At 36.9% G+C, this 18033-nt stretch overlaps 4 protein-coding genes across 6 annotated transcripts; 3 read left to right on the top strand and 1 right to left on the bottom strand.

Moving 5' to 3' along the window:
• The first annotated feature begins 2990 nt into the window (after nucleotides 1-2990).
• On the top strand, nucleotides 2991-4501 carry LOC125594533 (chaperone protein dnaJ 49-like). 2 transcript variants are annotated; one of them, XM_048770699.1, is made up of 2 exons: nucleotides 2991-3054; nucleotides 3175-4439. In XM_048770699.1, exon 2 carries the CDS (start codon nucleotides 3189-3191, stop codon nucleotides 4269-4271), a length of 1083 nt encoding a protein of 360 aa, XP_048626656.1. In that variant the 5' UTR covers nucleotides 2991-3054; nucleotides 3175-3188; the 3' UTR covers nucleotides 4272-4439. The 2 variants fall into 2 exon arrangements, with proteins under 2 accessions (XP_048626656.1, XP_048626657.1); XM_048770700.1 differs by adding an exon at nucleotides 4462-4501 and having other exon boundaries at nucleotides 3002-4284.
• Nucleotides 4391-9256, bottom strand: LOC125594535 (nuclear pore complex protein NUP93B-like). The gene is made up of 15 exons (XM_048770702.1): nucleotides 9088-9256; nucleotides 8900-8991; nucleotides 8626-8692; nucleotides 8279-8338; nucleotides 8099-8188; nucleotides 7503-7766; nucleotides 7164-7259; nucleotides 6949-7083; nucleotides 6669-6722; nucleotides 6462-6547; nucleotides 6283-6373; nucleotides 5303-6205; nucleotides 5026-5207; nucleotides 4653-4944; nucleotides 4391-4573 (listed from the first exon to the last, which is right to left on the bottom strand). Exons 1-15 carry the CDS (start codon nucleotides 9187-9189, stop codon nucleotides 4496-4498), a joined length of 2592 nt encoding a protein of 863 aa, XP_048626659.1. The 5' UTR covers nucleotides 9190-9256; the 3' UTR covers nucleotides 4391-4495.
• Nucleotides 9257-9321: 65 nt separating this feature from the next.
• Nucleotides 9322-10784, top strand: LOC125594534. Its single transcript, XM_048770701.1, has 4 exons — nucleotides 9322-9626; nucleotides 9707-9838; nucleotides 9922-10290; nucleotides 10365-10784. The coding sequence occupies exons 1-4, from the start codon at nucleotides 9523-9525 to the stop codon at nucleotides 10498-10500; spliced, it is 741 nt and encodes a 246-aa protein (XP_048626658.1). The 5' UTR covers nucleotides 9322-9522; the 3' UTR covers nucleotides 10501-10784.
• Nucleotides 10785-13941: 3157 nt separating this feature from the next.
• Nucleotides 13942-17004, top strand: LOC106451575 (xylan glycosyltransferase MUCI21-like). 2 transcript variants are annotated; one of them, XM_048770703.1, is made up of 3 exons: nucleotides 13942-15110; nucleotides 15194-15260; nucleotides 15729-17004. In XM_048770703.1, exons 1-3 carry the CDS (start codon nucleotides 14912-14914, stop codon nucleotides 16921-16923), a joined length of 1461 nt encoding a protein of 486 aa, XP_048626660.1. In that variant the 5' UTR covers nucleotides 13942-14911; the 3' UTR covers nucleotides 16924-17004. The 2 variants fall into 2 exon arrangements, with proteins under 2 accessions (XP_048626660.1, XP_013748976.1); XM_013893522.3 differs by having other exon boundaries at nucleotides 15058-15110; nucleotides 15194-15270; nucleotides 15740-17004.
• The last annotated feature ends 1029 nt before the right edge of the window (nucleotides 17005-18033 follow it).

Consider the following 18033-nt stretch of genomic DNA (forward strand, 5'->3'; position numbering starts at 1 on the left):
TTTAGTAAATTATATGGATTATTGCTTTGAAGGTGCGTGGATGCACTATAACACATGTACCCAACTTGCTATGTTTTAATTGAATCCTCACTTTATGAGGCTGCGCTGCCTTGCCTTCGTGTACCACCTTCTCTATCTCTTTCATCATCTTCCAGTTTCATCCTGTCTTTTACGATTCTTACAACATTTCAAAATTATTGCACATTCTCCTCAACAAAATACTGTATATACATATAATTTTTTGACTACTTGCAACAATTAAACAAGTTAGAAGGCAACAAAACATGGTTGACAGACATAATCTATTGTTAAGTTTTGGGATACAGTTCCGGTATAATCCAAAGTTTAAATCTAGTCTTTCTGTATGAATTCAGGTTAAGTTGACAAATAAAAAACACGTTGATCTCAAATCTGGCGTCTTTAAAGAATCCATATAAAAAGAATAGATCTATACAGATATCTTTAGACCTGAGAACAATCATACTTCATAAACAATTCTTTTTTTTTTTAAGATCTCGAGAGAATTTAGAAAGGTGGTCAATTAACATACATAATATATAGAATGATATGGTATAATGTGAGGGTGAATTTATTAATATATGAAAAGGGTAGCTCCATAGTCAGGAAATGCATTTAATATATTAATGGAGGGATTCATTGCTGTCCCGTGTCCACTGGCTTGCCAGTTGCCAACCATGGTTGACCCAGTTTCTCCCAATTAGCAAGTCTTATTGAAAAAACAAAAAAAATAGTATTAGGTCTTGTTACCACACAAATATAGTAACAATAATCTAAATTTTTATTCATCTGTAAATATTATAATTATGATTTATGATATTAAGATTGCATTTGCCGAGAAACAAAACCCCCTCCCCACTATTAATATCCATCAACAAAGATCTTTCATGATCTGTTGTTTTGTTAGTATTATAAGTAAATTGGCCACTACGGACAACATTTGACACAATCAAGAAGCACGAATGGAGAACATGTTAACCATTCCATTACGTTGCCACTACATTATAACATTACTACGAACGGAGCGAGCTAATTAAGAAAACGAATGTTAGGAGAAACTGATGTTACCGCAAACCAATCAAGTAGTTATGCAATATTTATAATCTAATATGAGTCATAACAAGAAATGCTCTCTGATGATTCATGATCATTTCAATCCATTATGATTGCAGGAAACATAAGAATTATTATTATTTTCTGAGAAGAAGTTAAGAGCACATGGCGTGAACAACTCACCGCTTTAAAGACTGAGAAACTTTGTGCATTACTGATATTACTCTTTGATTACAGCAGTGAAAAATGAAAGTTGGTTAGGCCTCCAACAGCCAACAGTCCCAACATGGTGGCAAGTACATTCTTACTTCAATGCATCTTGTAGTCAAGAATCCAAGGTTTTCGAACTTCTATTTTTTTGGCTAAAATTTGGTGCATTATATTGAATTGTAGCAAGAGTTTTTACAACTATAATAAACCACATGATAAAAATCTAAAGAACCCATTAGTGAGAAAGCTAGAAGCTCAGAGAAACCCGAACTATAGCCCAAAAAGAGATAATTGGTGTTGAAGTCAGAACATAAAAGAAGAAAAACTTGTTAATGACTTAGTCAAGAGTCTATAAACTTCTATAAAAAGAGAGTATATAATTTTATTGCCATTCTCCATATTTATCCAACAAAAATGTCTTATCACAAAAACATTAAGACTGATTAGAGTAGAGAGCATGATTTTGAAGGCACATAAGCTAATAACTTGGAATCAGAAAGATGCATTAGGATGAAGAATCAAGAACAGGCCTAAAACCTTCAAAAGTCTGCAAAATGCTATGAGAATTTAGTTGTAATTTGCAAACACATAAGATTTATCTATGCTTTGCCTTTGAACAGCAAACTGGCCTACCCAAATGCAAACACGCAATTTATAACATGCGAGCATCCCCCATTCAATGGAAGGATTTACTAATTACCTATATGTCGAATAACAACATAAGATTATAACACAAAACAAGATTATAATTTTTTATCATTATAACTTTAATATATAAAAAAACAACTATTTTGGACTTTTTAACCGTCTAAACTCATTTTTTTTTAAAACACAAAATTTAAATTGGACCATGTGCATATGCATAGAGAGGGCTGATCTCACGTACTACATTTGAGACAAAAAAAAAGAAACACAAAACTATCCTGCTGAACTAGGTCTGGGCATTTTACCCGGATCCAAAGACCCAACCCGAAAAAACCCAGTTCGGGTAGGAAACGATCCGACCAAATTACTTTATCGGGTCTTGTTGCAGAAGATCCACAGATCTTGGACCCGATCCGACCCAAACCCAAAACCTAATGGATACCCGAATTAATAATGTAAATTAAATAAAATGCATCAAAGAAAGAATTAAAGACAGGTTATTTGTCTAGAGAACATGGGATCAACCACTAGGAGACAACAAGTTGTTGTTGTATCTCGCATAGTTTAGTATATTACATATTTTAATATAATAAAAACATAAAATTTGAATAAAATTTTGAATATTTTCGTATATATAAATATTTTAAGATATATTTTTTTGTATTTTTAGGTCATTTTTAGATCGAATCCAAATCGAACCCAACCCGAAACCGAACTGAATCCAAACCGATAAATTCTAACTACCCGAATGGGTCTAACTATCTAAGATCCGACTCGATCCGGACCCGGTATGATATGAACCGACCTGAAACCGAAAATTTGAAATTACCCTATCGGATCTTAAACTCTTAGACCCGAAAGATATGGACCCGAAAAGATCCGATCCGAACCCGATCCAGCGATCCGAATGTCCAGCGACCCGAATGTCCAGGCCTATGCTGAACCGACTTTGAGAGTCCGGGCCGGTTCAACTATACGGATAAATAAGTTGATAACCGGAATTGCTCAAATTCTCGATAACCGGAAATGATACTTATCTAACCGACCTTGGTACGCTAATCTCCAGGGCAAGGGTTGCCTTCCATTTAGTCTAGTCTTCGTCCACAATCCAATCTGAAAATCCGATCGGTGAGAGAAACCCTAATTTGGAAGAAGTCTCTCTCGCCAGTACCTTGATCGAGATCTACTTCTTGTGACACTCTCTGTATCTTTACCCCTCTTGATTCATCTCAATCCGTTGTTTCGTAGGGCTGATTATTAACATGGATGGAAACAAAGAAGACGCGTTGAAATGCCTTAAAATCGTCAAGGAAGCGATCAAATCCGGAGACCGAGACCGAGCTCGTAAGTTCCTATCCAAAGCTCGCCGTCTCGATCCGGATCTCCCCATCGACGATCTCAAATCCGAGCTCAACAACCAATCAGACGAGCCGCGATCTGAAAAACCTCCCGCGGGGAAAGACGCACCAAGCTCATCATCATCATCGTCTCAGCCTTCTTTACGCCAACGTGGATCGTCTTCTTCAATCTCCTACACAGAGGAACAGATCTCGATCGTTAAAAAGATCAAATCCAAGAAAGACTACTACGAGATCCTCGGCCTCGAGAACACCTGCTCGGTCGACGACCTGAGGAAAGCGTACCGTAAACTCTCGCTGAAAGTCCATCCCGATAAGAATCCAGCTCCCGGCTCCGAGGAAGCGTTCAAGTCCGTCTCCAAGGCGTTTCAGTGCTTAAGCAACGAAGAGTCGAGGAGAAAGTACGACGTGAGCGGCTCCGATGAGCCGATCTACCAACCGAGACGGTCCACTAACGGATTCAACGGTGGTTACTACTACGAAGACGAGTTCGATCCCAACGAGATCTTCAGAAGCTTCTTCGGCGCGGGAGGGATGATGCCTCCCGGGAATGCTCAGTTCCGTACGTTCAACTTCGGAGCTACACGGCATAGAGCCGCAGCTGCTGCTAATAACAATCAAGGTCATGATGCAGCAGGTTTCAACGCTCGTGTGCTTCTCCAGATTCTACCTGTTATACTCTTACTCCTCCTCAACTTCATTCCTTCTTCACAACCTGTTTACTCGCTCTCCGCGACTTACCCTTACAGTTACAAGTTCACTACGGAGAAGGGTGTTAATTACTATGTGAGGTCGTCCAATTTCGAGCAGGAGTACCCACGTGACAGTCACGAGCGACAGAATGTAGAGGATGAAGTTGAGAGAGATTACGTCTCTATACTTAGTCAGAATTGTAGGTATGAGCTGCAGAGGAAGCAATGGGGCTTTGTTCGTGAGACGCCTCACTGTGACATGATGAGGAAGTTCGAGACAGCTGCTTCTGCTTAAGAAACCACTGAAGGTACTTATAAGCATCGATGCTTAAGAGTCACAGAAGATATATGTTTTTTTTTGCTTTGGATTATGTTGCTTTAGAACACAACATACAGTTCTTGGATCTTGTGTGATTATGTCTGAATTAAGATTTTGCTTTCGTTATAAAATACTTTTGATGAAGGAAACATGTCTCGTTTTTAAGGTTTTGATGACAAGTTCAAAGAGATTATTAGAATTCAAAAGCTTCGAGCAACCTTCTCATACAAGTCTCGGGGCCAGTTCTGGTGTGTGTTGCTTGCAAGAAACCCAGCAATCTGCAAAAGAGATTCATATAGTTAATATACATATCATTAACTCTCCTCATCACAAAATATATGTTTGTAACATTTGCACCTTAGATCTCATGACCCGGATGGATCCATCACGGTCAGGTACGTTGTCCAGACAAGTCAAAACAACCTTTAGTAAATCAGGGACACAAGTCTTGAAGTAAGAGGACGCTCTCTGGAACTCGTCTGGGGTTGTGTCGGAGAGTCTCGGGTCGAGATGAAGGAACGGGAGTTTAGCTGCTTCCTTCAAGGCGTCTAGATGATTGCCCAGTCTGGCCAACTTGTGGATCGACAGTATTGCCTCAAGCTCTCGTAGTATTGTTTCTTGTTCCATGACCCGTTCTCTTTCCTGGGGACTGGTGTATACAAAAGTATGAGAGTTTTAGTACAAGAACTTGACCAAGTTAATAAATGAGTTTATTAGAGTCTCGATTTACCAGACTTCAGGGTAGTATTTGTACGTGTGGAGAATCTCGTTTCCTGAGAGAACGAGTCCTGCTGTTCGGCTTTCACCATCTGACCTTCCACGGAGAAGAGAGCAAATGGCTTCAGATAGACACTTGTTTATTGTTTCCAATGCAGCCGCATAGGTACCAACTCTCTTCTGTATTTCTATGGACTGCATCAACAAATGGTTACGAGACTTGAGCACAGAACCAACATGTTTCAAGTAGTTATAGAGTATATGATCAAAAAAGCTCAAAAGCTACTTACTTTCTCAAATAATCCAGCGTCTTGACATTGATTCGCAGCTTCGATCAAGAACTGCTGCCTCGATTTTGAATCAGGAAAAAATCTTCCAAGCTCGCCTTCTTCACCGGAACCTCTAGCACCAAGCAGAAAGTAAATACCACCTTCTCGTAACAGAATCTCAGTCAGTAGTTGCTTCAGCATCAAGTTCCTTTGCCTTTGCTGATCAACATTGCTTCTCCCGGACCAAACTAGTTGCCCCCCTCCTACTGCAATAGCAGCTTGTGCATAGTATTCCAGCGTCATTTGCATATCACCATGATGCAAATACATCGACCCGTATTGCCTTATCAGACTCGACGCCTCAGCATTTGCATCCATCACGCTAAGTTTGTGCCCAGTCCCAGATCCTTCAGAGAGAACGGAATGGTCCACTAGAGAAATCGCTATATGCACAGCGTCGATGTTATACCCTTCATCTCCTGCTTCTTGAGACATGTGCATGATCGCCGGTAGTAATTGAATACTAAGAAGCAGAACATATGGGTATACCAGAGGGTCTTTGCCATTCTTAGTGTAATAAGCAGGCTCAAACTTATTAAGATAAGCCTGAAGGTCATCTAAACTGTAAGGAACTAGCCCATCGTTGAAGACCAAAGATGAAGATCCACTAGAAACATCACGTATGCATGATAACTTGAACCAGAGAAAATCTTCTATTGTGTTGAAGAGCGTAGAAAATTCCCTCAAGATGCGATCAATTTGCCTCCGGGAACCAGATATGATAGTGTAGAGTAGGAGCTTCTTCTTGTCATATGTTGTTTGGCCCAACCGATCACCTAACCTAAACAGTTTCTCACATTCTTCAGAAGCAATAGCGGCAGTATTTGTAGTCACAGTACCGCCTGTGGTAATCCACTCTATAAGCTGAGAAGAAAAGGCAAATCAACATATTAAGATTTGACTCCGGAACTTTAATGTATTATTAAGATTTGAAAATATACCAGCGGAGCAAACTGTTGTTGAGATGAACGAGATGATTGGGCGATTTCTCTAGCCTCCTCATAGTAGCCACTTCTCAAGCAAAAAATATATCTGCAATCAAAGAGAGACATTAAATCAATCTAACTTTATTTTCGAGGACAACGGTGAGAATTCAAAGCATGAGGGAAAATTGTCCGGCACCTGCTGCCAAGTAGTATCAACTGGAGGCTGTCTACGTGCATCACCTGAATCAAAATCTAACATTCCATAGTCCCGTAGACGAATCTGCACAGTATTCAAAACAGAATCAACCAAACAAACAACTCATTATATCTATGACTGACACGAAAAAAAATCATGTGGGCATATGCTTCGTGTTAAGCTCTACTTTGTCTGTCACACTAACCCGAAGAAAGGCACGAATTCTTTGCAAATTTCCAACAGATCCACCAAGGGCAGCCTAGAACATAAAAAAAGGGATATAAACATGTTATGGTTATTAACGCACTTGAACTCAGATTGAAAGATCAGGGAACTTTCTCAAAACGCATCCTTGAAGTAACTATTTAAAATATTCATTAAGACAAACGCAACTTCAAGGCGCATGGCTCCAACCTCCTCGCCTTGGATCGCCATGCGCCATTTAAAACACAGACAACAAGTAAAGACAAGATAGAAAGAAGTACTTGTGTCGGATGACTTTGAATTGTATCCATTATATGTTTCTGATGCCCACATTCCAAGTGGCGTCTTGCGCCTATCACGAGGGACATCCTCTTGGAAACACCCTTGTGTACTGCTGAGTCTTCACCCGTCATTGCCTGTTTTTATAGATTGTTATAAGCTTGGAAGTGTAAAACAAGTCCTTATAGGAAAATAAAACTTTTAATCAAAAGATCACCTGAATAAGTTGCCATAGTTTCTGCACATTGACTGATTTCCCACGAGTCAAATCAATCCCTAGACTTCCATAAGCATCTTTGAACGATGTTGCAGGCTATACAAACGCATGAATGAGAAATTAGTAAGAAACAGAGCCAAACCAATCCGAACGAAGTCAACTAGTTTACAATAATGCTACAACAAAGGTAATCATCATCATACGGTGAAGCCTGTACGGAATTCTTTGAAAATCTAACTGGACGTCTAAAAGCAATAAGGAAAAGTGCATACTCTTCAGCTGCAATTATCAAACAGAACGCATATAAAATGCACACTAAGAGGTACAGGAAGACCATACCTTAAATGGCAAGCCTCGTTCTCTTGAAGAATTAAGTTTCTTCACAACCTCTGCATAGACATGTGCTTTCTTCTCATGAATGGGTTTGTTAGCCAGAGACACAAGTTCTGTTCCAGTGTTTGAAGATACTTGAGGACTTGAAGCCACAGGCACTAGTTGACCAGCATGAGTGTCTCTGCTTGTATCGATCATCTTGGTCTTAGGTAGCATTGAAAGTTTGCTACGACTTTGAAGGAAGTCACGTTTTTCTTTTCTACAGTCCTCCTGCCAGAAGATTTCACAGAGTCTATGAGAACGAACATGACATAAATTCAGAAAAATATATTTCTAATTTGTAATAAGCACCCAACTAGCTTCTAATCCTACGTCAAGAACTTTCACGATCCACATAATTTGTAGGAATGAAGTAAATATTCCTCCGTTTCACAAATGCACTCTCATGCTAATATCATATACCAATCAATGTGTGCAAATACATAATGAGAATAAACAAAAACGAGGAGGGAATTTTGGACAACCATTAGACTATATTGATTGAATCAAAAGATACGACAGATAAAAGTAACATGGAAATAAAACGTAGTCACAACACTGACCTCCAAGACTTTCAACATGTAATCATTAAAGCTCCGAACATTATCCTTTTGGGCCTCCTGTATAGCTGATACCATAGCCATTTCATGAACCTAGACAAGAATAATTCATATAGAACGATCAGTTATCTCCAAAAGAATCTATCTGCGATCTAAAATAGGGTATATTCAAACAGTGAATACCTGTTGCAGGTACTCTTCAACACTTGTTGCCTCAGCAGGGAATACATCCTCAAATGTCGTCTTTTAACAATCCAAGAAACACAATTTATCAAAAGTAGAAGAGTGTGTAAATGTCTTGCAGATGAGTAAGCAACAATAAAAAAAATAAGTCTTATACTGTAAAACCAATGGTATAAGGGATGTCGTATTACAACAACTGGTTATACATCTGAGTTCTAGTATACTAAACAAGTATCTGATGATAAAAGCCAAAAAATAAAGGAAATCAACCAAAACACACATAACAATCGTTCAAGAACCCCACCAAAACACCAGAAAAGCATAAGCTAGGTGATAGAAATGCTCACCTTCAACTCGAATGACCTTAGATCACGAGACAATTGCTCTGCATTGATTCCCTCCCGTGCAAGTAGTCTGCTCCATATCCAATAAAAATAAATAAAACACTTAGCAACAAAACCATCACTCAGTTGCAATAGCTAAGCTACATCTTCTCTCTTATGAAAGTCTTAACAAGGGAAGACCACTCTAATAGTCTTTAATCCCCAAATCGAGTCACAAATCTTAGACTCTCTCTAGCATTCAATCCGTTAGGTTTCAATGCACGAGCACAGATAGTACCTAGTGGCAGCAATAGACTGTGAAGGAGCTTCGCTTCTTAGGGTTTTAGCCTTGAGTTTCCTCGACAAAGCCTCCAATTGATCCAAATTCCTCTACAAACAATATTACGAATCAAGCTCGTTAAGAAAGCGATTGAACACACGGAGAATCAATCGAAAGAGAGAAAAGTGTGTGGTGAGCAAAAGAACCTGGAGAGGAGGAAACTGAGACGAAGGAGCCGCTTGCTCGAGAAGCTTCGTCGAAGAGTGAAGAAGATCAGTCCATCCACTCATCTCTTGGTCGTTCGCCATTGATATTCGATTCGAGCTCTTCGGTAGGCGAAAGGGTTTTTACTGATTTCAAACTCATTTGATAAACGCTAATACGATGCAGTCTAAACCGGTTTGGTTTTGGTTCGATTTCTAATTTATTCGGTACGGTACAAATAAAGCTCGAAACAAAGGAAACCGGTTTGGTTTGGTTCTATTCCTGACTTATAAAAGTCAAACCAAAGAAAGGAGGAAAGTTTGACCCACAAAAAAAAAAAGAACAAAAGAAAGGAGGAAAGCACGTGATACGCACGAGCACGACAGAACTTGCACACCAACTGTTCGACGAATTGCCCCAGAGATTTTAATCTTATTATGGAGGAAAAAGACTGGGAAGCTTCCTCTTCAAGCGAAGAAGAAGCTGGTTTTGCACTCGATGATGACGAACAGTTTCATTCAGGACCCAAGTTACAATTCAGGTGGGTTAAACTCAGCAGCTCGTTTCTGGGTTTAACTGTCTAATCATTCTCTTTTGTTCTTGTGGGTTTCTACATTGTAGAGTTGGATCTTCAAAGGCTCGTTGGGTTACAGAGTTAGCAATGGCTGAAGTTGAGGTTAAAAGAGGGAAGATTTGGACAACAACTGGAGTCATCCGTAGTGGAAAGACATATTGCTTCTTAGAAGAGGCTTTGTATGTGGCAAATATAGTGTTTTAGATCAGTTTTTACTCAAGTCATCTGATGAAGTAGTCTCTCTTTCTTATTCTTGTGACAGGTATTTGAGTGAGATAGGAGAGTTGCAGATGTTAGGTAGTGAAGATGATGAAGTAATGATCCCATTGAAGAGCTTATATGAGAAGATTGCAGAGGAAAAAGATGGCTGCTGTTGGGAAAGCTACGAGGTTTATAGATACCTGAAGGGTTTAGGTTACATTATAAGACGCCATGGTGTTCCTTGGACGTCAAAAGATGCTGCCATTACTACACCAAGTGGTGAATGTCCTGAAGACAAGGATGATGTAACTAGACTCTTGGGAGATATGCAGATATGTGATGCAAGAGCGGTGTTTGATGTGTATTTGCCAAACAGCCGGTTCAAGAAGTCTTCTCCTGGTGAACCCAGCTTTGTGGCTTGCTTCTCGGGGTAATCGTTTGTTTCATTAGTTCTAACTTTGAAAGCTTAAACATCTTAATCAGCGTACTCGACTTCTTTTACAGGGACTCTCCACCAAGCAAAGAAGATGTTAAAGTCTTGCAAAGCCGTGTAGCTGCACCGTTAATGTTCTGTCATGTCGCTCAGGGCCGTGTGAGTTTCTTTTCCTTCAGTTCCATAGACCTCCCTGCCTTGCCATAGAAGTATTCATAAGACAAAGTCACAAAACAAACTGAGAGTTTACATACGCTTGGGAGTAACTGTGATGATTCGTATTCATGAGGTAATATGTAGTACAACTTTATGTTTTTGCTACAAGGCATTAGTAAGAATCTAATAAAGGGCTAACAAAAGCTTCCTTGAGTTAGATCTAAGGCTTGTCAAGCTTTTAATGTCGTTTGCGTCTGTGGATACAATCCTTGTATGTTTCTTTTATCCTGTTTTATGAACTCCAGTGGCTTCTATTATACCTGCAAAGCATCAAATGTGCCATAAGTTAGGCAAAAAGAAGAGCTGAACAGTTTTTGCTAATGACCTTGCTATGTAGAGGATTCTAGGAGAAAGATATATATATATACCGTACATGTCACGAAGGATTTCTAAACATGTTGGAATTTACCAAATCACGTGCACACTTGCATTCAAAACTAAATGTAAAGGAGAGCATATCTAAAGTAGAAGAAACACATCACATGCAATTGCAAACGCAATCTAGTTCATTATCTTCCTAAAGATAGTGCTATTAGCCTATTACTTCTTGATGTATTAATGGGTGGTAAAGTAAAATAAGTTTACTATGTTTACTATTTAATACGTTATAAACTGAATGTATTTCTCCATAGTTTTGTAATGATGGCGAAGGTGGTATAAAGTATAAACTAGACCTGACACGGATCGGATATTCGGGGTTTTGAAGGTATTTGTGATTTGCTTCGGATGTCACAAATATCAAAATTTTCAATTTGCTTTGCTTCGGAAAAATACGGATATTCGGAAAAACGGATATCTGGAAAATAAATAGATATTTGCAGATATTTATGAATATTTACAGATATCTCATCTGTTTTAATTAATATAAATAATTTTAAAAATTTGTTTTGTAAAAAAAAAATTTGCATGATATATAAGAGAAAAATTAAAAGAAGTAACGAATCTACATATTTTGTAAATTTTTTAATTAGTTAACAATTATAATAAGAAAAAACTTAAGAAAAAAGTTATAATTGTCATAATTTTTTCACTTCATTTTATGTAATACTTTTATATAAGTAATAATGTGAATAAAATTTATCAAATCATATGTTAGAATAATAATTTTACAACTTTAAATATAATCAAGATATACATATATTTATATATTGTCTGATCGGATCGGATATCCGCTTCTCAAAATTTTAATATTTGTGATTTGGTTCGATTTTAACAGATATTGATTTTTAATATTTGTTTTGCTTCAAAAATATACAGATATCCAGAATTTTCGGATCGAATTGAAACGAATAACAAAACGAATCCTACTATATAAAAGAGACTAAATTCAAGGCTTTTGGAACTATCCACCTCAGCCAAAATATTCTCATCCAAAAAGAAATAGAAATAGACATCATTTAGAAGATAATTAACTAACATACGACTTTTGATATTTCTAGAAATTTCAAATTTGTAACTGCTAATTTATTAATAGAATCATATATCTATATTGAATTATGTTCTATTTTTAATCGTTAGACTTCAAGGGTAAATAAATTACTAATCTATAATATATATAGTTTATAACTTTATATTGTAGTTATAAATAAAGAGAAAATAACCGGGGAGGGTGAAGAAGCTCATGTAAAATTATGTAATTAAAATGGTAAAATGGTGAGCATGATGAGGTGAATCTATGAAAATTTGTTGTACAAATTATGGTGCCTTCTTCGTCCACTATAATAATTTAAAATAAAATATATATTCACATAAATAAGTCAATATTTGTTGTTTTTTTTTTGGTAAGATGTTAAGATTATCATTTTCTGAAAGGTTACACTGTTGTTTTTAAACAACTTATTACAGCAAGGAAACAAAAACAACCAACAACAACTCAAGGTAAAAAAAGCCTTAAGGAGGTCTTATACAAGAAAGATAAAAAGAAGTAGAGAAGAGGAGAAAGAAGAACTAGCCGGGTAAGAGAGGAGACGGTCACGCATCATACGGTCGAGAGAGACAAGGATGACTGATGAAGGTGAGGAGACAGCTGTGAACACACGAGCATTACGCTCTTTCCACAGCAGGTAGATGGCTGACTGAAAGTAGAGCTTGATGACTGGAGTAGCATGCGCATCTGCGTTGACGCGAGGTTGATTGATCCAGGCTGCAACAGAGTGTAGATCCGCCAGAGGAGAAATCCAAACTTAAGCAGCAAAAGGCTCTCATATCAAGCGAGAGAAAGAGCTCTCAAAGAAGAGATGATGGTGAGTCTCTATTTCCAGATTACAAAGGACGCACGTTCCTGAGACATTTAACCCCCAACGCCTCAAGCGATCCTTGGTTGGCACTCTTCTCCGCAAAGCCAACCATGATATAAATGCATTACGTGGAATATGTTCCTTGAACCAAATAGTCTTGTGCCAATATTTATTGTTGATAGTGTTTATATTCTTTTCTGACATTAGTTTCCATACTTTTTAGTAAACTGATCCAAAGAGATTAGTTTGTGGAGCTAACCAAACGAGGATATAGTGTTTACTTTGGAAAAAGTAATAGGTTGAATGATAGATGGTGTGCGTGCTTTTTCACATGGAAATCTGCACATATATTAAAATTGTAAGATTTGAATCATAGAGAAAATATAGTGTATATGACTGAAGTTGGTCCATTCTGAAACTAAAGATGGCTAAAATTCTTCTTTGTCAAAATGCATAGATAGATGTGAATCTTATATGAATAGAGTTCTCCATTGCTTATAGCAGTGTAATAAACTCTGTGTGTAAAGGAGAAAAAATGTTATATAAGTGAAAACAAAAATTATGATTTTTTTTCTTGTGCTTATAGGCTCTTCGCAATTTGAAGAAGAAAGAACATATTGTGTGGAAATCTTTGGCTTGGTCAAATTTTATCCAGTTGTTTATAAAACTGTTGTTATCTGATTCATGTAATTTTTCAGTGTTGATTTAAAAGCCCAAAAAACCCATCTATACTGACTTTTTGATATATTTTTTCTGTGATTTGAATTTAAAAAGAGATAAAACTTTCGATAAGTTATGTAAACTCGGAACAAGTATTTAGCTTTAGAAAGCATTTACATGTTTCAAACTTATAATATATACATATATAATGTTTAAAATTATGCATATAAAACCTGTGTAAAATGTGCCTGAATATGTTTCTCTTCTTTAATGTGTTAATCGTACTATATATAACATTATTTTGAAATTTCAAAAAGTTTATGTCACATAGAAAAAACCATCAATAAAAAATATAATTCTCCATCTACAACAAGAAAAATGAAAAATTATAAATATATAATCTAAATTAAGAAAAACTAACATTGAAAAAATAAGAAGTTAATGTAAAAGAAAAAAACCGACAAATAATATTATAAATAAAATAAATTTATAAGACACAATCCGCGCGAAACGCGGAAAAAATCTCTAGTCAAATTTAACGGATAAAAATGTCGAGCTCGTATAAACACATCATCCTATGTAGTAAGCTAGTAATCAGTAAACACATTCCGTTAATTGGGCTAGATATATGGTGATGGCCCACCGGCTGACCATTTATTCGTTTGCGTGAATTACGAACATCTTTTCATCACTTCCAAATTAATTTCCCTTAACCCCGGTCTAAACATGGAACTAATCCATAATACGCATGTTGTACAGTAACTATATTATAATCACTGTAAAGATTAGTTTTGTTTTCAGCTCAGACAAGAATCGTCTATACACTGTAAAGTTTAATTTCTGTGAAAAATAAAAAGTACACTAAATTCAAAGATTAAAGTGTTTGTCAATGACTGATCCGGTCGTATGTGCAGAATGGTCACCCTCCGTGGCTGTTTGAATTGTTTGTCAATGAAAGCCGCTGCCTTTGATTGTGTGTCTTGCCAAATTTTTTTGGGTTAAACTAGAGTAGGGATGTTGGTTATGATCCTGCTCTTGTAGTTTTTTGATGTAAGTATGGGGTTTAGTAGTGGTGCAGCAGGTCGTTTTTTTGTGTATGCTGCAGGCTTTGGTGATGTATGTATGCTACGTTTGAGTAATTGAATCAATGAAATTGCAGGGAAAAAAAAAATTCAAAGATTAAAGTTCCGTCTCTCACAAAGTCAAAAAACTTATTTTCTTTGACACGTCTCTCGGGTTCTCCTTTGAGTATGATGAGTGATGACTGAACATAAATCTCGATATTCCATATTAAAAATTATCAAAATCTAGAATAAATTTAATAGAAAATCCGTTCTCTGTTTCTCTGAAACATACTTTTTGAAATTCCCATCTTCTCTGTTTCTCTCTTGGTGTAAGAGAACGCAGCAAATCCCATAAAGACAGAAAAAAACGTCTTTAAACGAAAAAGAAGATTAGAAGCTTCGTAAAATCGAAACTTTGCTTGTGGGTTTTTCTTCCCAGATATGGTGCAGTACCACAGATTAATCAAAAAAGGAGAAAAACTTAGAGTTGCAGTTGAACAAGGTGCTTCCGGTGATGCCACCGCCGCTCCCGGAGGCGGAGGATACTTAAAGAGTGCAAAACAAAAGATTCTATCAATCATCTTTCTCTCTTTCCTCTGTTGCTGCTACTTCTTCAGCTTCTCCTCTTTCTCTCTCATAGGTAAAGTTACCTTTTTGCTAGATTCTTTCATAAGCTTTTCTCAAGTTCCGGTTTGTGACTTGTGAGTGTTGTCTTTTATGCAGATGCTTTTAACAGAGAAGTTGAAGGACTTGTTCCTTATGAACAGTTCACTGCACCTCTATGTTCAGGCTCTCCTATGGTAATTTTTCTTTCCCAGTTACACTGGTTTCGGTTTTCTTTGGTTAGTTTGAGTCGGTTAGTTCGGATGGGTTGAAATCTCATCGAAGTTAACCGAAAAGATTAGGTTCGATTTTTGGTTACTCTGGTTTCAAAATTTTATACCAAAGTTTTTTATTTTCCGGTTAAGTTCAGTCCGTTAGCTCGATTATTTCAGTTTGGATTTTGGTTAGTTTAGTTCTGAATTTTGGTTAAGATTATTATTATTTGGTTAAAAAACCTTTTTTTAGAAAACCGAACCAATTGATTACCGAACCGGAACTTATAGTTGCCAAATTGAACCGAACTGAACCAAAAACCAACTTTACGGTTTGGTTCAGCAGGTTCGGTTAATAACAGCAGGCCTTAATAGTTAATACTTAATACGACCGAAACTGATGTCTCATAACACTCTTTTATGTCTCTGTCTGAATTGTTTATGCTACCTCCAGGGACAATTTGTTGTGACAGAACCGGTTTTAGATCAGACATATGTATCATGAAAGGAGACGTTAGAACACACTATACATCTTCATCAATCTTCCTCTTCACATCCTTCAAAAACAAGTCCAAACCCCGTGAGAAGATCAAACCATACACAAGGAAATGGGAAACAAGTGTGATGGAAACAGTTCAAGAACTCAATCTCGTCTACAAAGATGTCAATGATGAACATCACAACAACAACAACAATGTATGCGATGTTGTGTACCATAACGTTCCCGCTGTGTTTTTCTCAACGGGTGGATACACTGGAAACGTTTACCACGAGTTCAACGAAGGAATCATCCCTTTGTTCATCACTTCACAGCATTTTAACAAGAGGGTTGTGTTTGTCATCGTTGAGTATCGTAATTGGTGGGTTACTAAATATAAAGATATCCTCTCTCAGCTCTCTGATCACCCTCCAGTAGACTTCAATGGAGACAAGAGAACGCACTGTTTCAAAGAAGCTATCGTACGGTTAAAGATTCACGACGAGTTGAGTGTTGACTCATCGTTAATGCTTGGAAACAAAACAATTCTTGATTTTAGAAGCGTGTTGGATCGTGCTTTCTGGCCACGTATCCACGGATTGATTCAAGACGAAGAAGCAGAGAACAAGACTGGTTTCAAACCAAAACTTGTGATTATGTCAAGAAACGGATCAAGAGTGCTACTTAACGAGAATCTTCTGGTGAAACTAGCCGAGGAGATTGGATTCTTTGTCGAGGTTTTGAGACCGGACAAAACAACAGAGCTGGCGAAAATCTACAGATCATTGAACTCTAGTGATGTTATGATCGGTGTCCATGGAGCTGCGATGACACATTTCTTTTTCTTGAAACCAAGAACCGTGTTTATACAGATTATACCGTTAGGAACCGAGTGGGCTGCTGAGACTTACTATGGAGAACCGGCCAAGAAGCTGAGGTTGAAGTACATGGGCTACAAGATTAAACCGAGAGAGAGTTCTTTATACGGTGATTATGGCGAAGATGATCCGATAATTAAAGATCCAAAGAGTTTTACTAAAAAAGGATGGGATTACAATAAGAAGATTTATCTTGAGCGCCAAAACGTGACGCTTGATTTGAAAAGATTCATGAAACCATTGTCTCGTGCTTATAAGCTCTCCATTACACAAAGCAAGTGACTATTAATTCACTAATCAGATAGTATGTTACCAACTAAACCTGGTTTAAGCTTTGTATAAACAGTTTGTAGAAGAGTGCATAAACAGAAAATTGTTAGCTATATTGGTTGGAAACTTTTGTCTTTGTATAGAAATCACTTAAACGTATACACAATGCACAATAAGTTCTTATTAGCACATCAAAATCATAATGGGCCTAGAGGCCCAAATGTGCGTTGTTCTTAGGCCTAAATATACCATAGCACTTTACGTCTTTATAACTTTTTCGACCTTGTGTGCAAATTAAATTAGCGAGATTCGCGGTACAAGTAGAAGTTGGATATACAGCAATAATTTTTGTTTCTATTTACAAAAGATATAGACCATATCTAGAAAAAGAATATGCTATTTATAGTCTTATGTATCTTTCGTGATTATCATCAAGTTGTATTATTTTCTTCAAATATAATTGATTTAAACTATTTTATATTAAGAAAAAAAGTAATAGAAATTGCATGTAGCTACGACAAGTGGTTGGTTCTCTTTTTGGCAGGTTACCAAATGAGTTTTGCAAAGTTTAAAGGAAAAGAAAGAGTACTTTTCCATTTTATTTTGGTTATACACATTGGGGAAAGAGCATGGAAATTGGTGTTTGTACCATCAATTTTGTAATGTCACCATTTGGAGTGGTATGCAAGACTTTTATTTTATTTATTAAAAATTGAACTTTTAGCATAGTTTAGACCGGTTTAAATTGTTCAGGCCAAGCTAGAAAGTTCAAATTTGAATAAGAAATGATATTGACCCCCACAAAAGAAAAACCCAGCATTAATGATTTAACTATATTTAAAGTCGTAAACACATATCTTAAGCTATCATTTACACTGAAAAGAAAAGTGTTGAGCTGTATAAATAGTTTACTTAAATACTTCCAGATATGCAATATTTCCTTTCAAATCATATGTTTACAAAAAATGCCAACCCATTCAATCAGCGATTTACTACATGCCAATATTAGTATTTCTCCAATGTTCTGATAATTCCGAAATACAATATACGTTATTCTCTATATATATATTTTCAGTTACAATAGAAAGTCTTCTTAAAAAGGGAACTTGCTTTTCTTTAAAT

This window comes from Brassica napus (assembly GCF_020379485.1).
Source record: "Brassica napus cultivar Da-Ae chromosome A9 unlocalized genomic scaffold, Da-Ae chrA09_Random_11, whole genome shotgun sequence".
In the NCBI taxonomy this organism is placed as follows: Eukaryota; Viridiplantae; Streptophyta; class Magnoliopsida; order Brassicales; family Brassicaceae; genus Brassica; species Brassica napus.

Excerpts from the sequence above, each read along its gene's own strand:
- LOC125594535 (XM_048770702.1), bottom strand. The coding sequence starts at position 9,189 with ATGGCGAACGACCAAGAGATGAGTGGATGGACTGATCTTCTTCACTCT. Across the intron at positions 7,260-7,502 it reads AACGAGGCTTGCCATTTAAG|CCTGCAACATCGTTCAAAGA; the intron begins GTATGGTCTTCC and ends GCGTTTGTATAG. Across the intron at positions 4,945-5,025 it reads AAATACTACCCTGAAGTCTG|TCCCCAGGAAAGAGAACGGG; the intron begins GTAAATCGAGAC and ends TGTATACACCAG.
- LOC125594534 (XM_048770701.1), top strand. The coding sequence starts at position 9,523 with ATGGAGGAAAAAGACTGGGAAGCTTCCTCTTCAAGCGAAGAAGAAGCT. Across the intron at positions 9,839-9,921 it reads TGCTTCTTAGAAGAGGCTTT|GTATTTGAGTGAGATAGGAG; the intron begins GTATGTGGCAAA and ends TTCTTGTGACAG. Across the intron at positions 10,291-10,364 it reads TTTGTGGCTTGCTTCTCGGG|GGACTCTCCACCAAGCAAAG; the intron begins GTAATCGTTTGT and ends CTTCTTTTACAG.
- LOC106451575 (XM_048770703.1), top strand. The coding sequence starts at position 14,912 with ATGGTGCAGTACCACAGATTAATCAAAAAAGGAGAAAAACTTAGAGTT. Across the intron at positions 15,111-15,193 it reads CTCCTCTTTCTCTCTCATAG|ATGCTTTTAACAGAGAAGTT; the intron begins GTAAAGTTACCT and ends TCTTTTATGCAG. Across the intron at positions 15,261-15,728 it reads ACTGCACCTCTATGTTCAGG|GCTACCTCCAGGGACAATTT; the intron begins CTCTCCTATGGT and ends TGAATTGTTTAT.
- LOC125594533 (XM_048770699.1), top strand. The coding sequence starts at position 3,189 with ATGGATGGAAACAAAGAAGACGCGTTGAAATGCCTTAAAATCGTCAAG.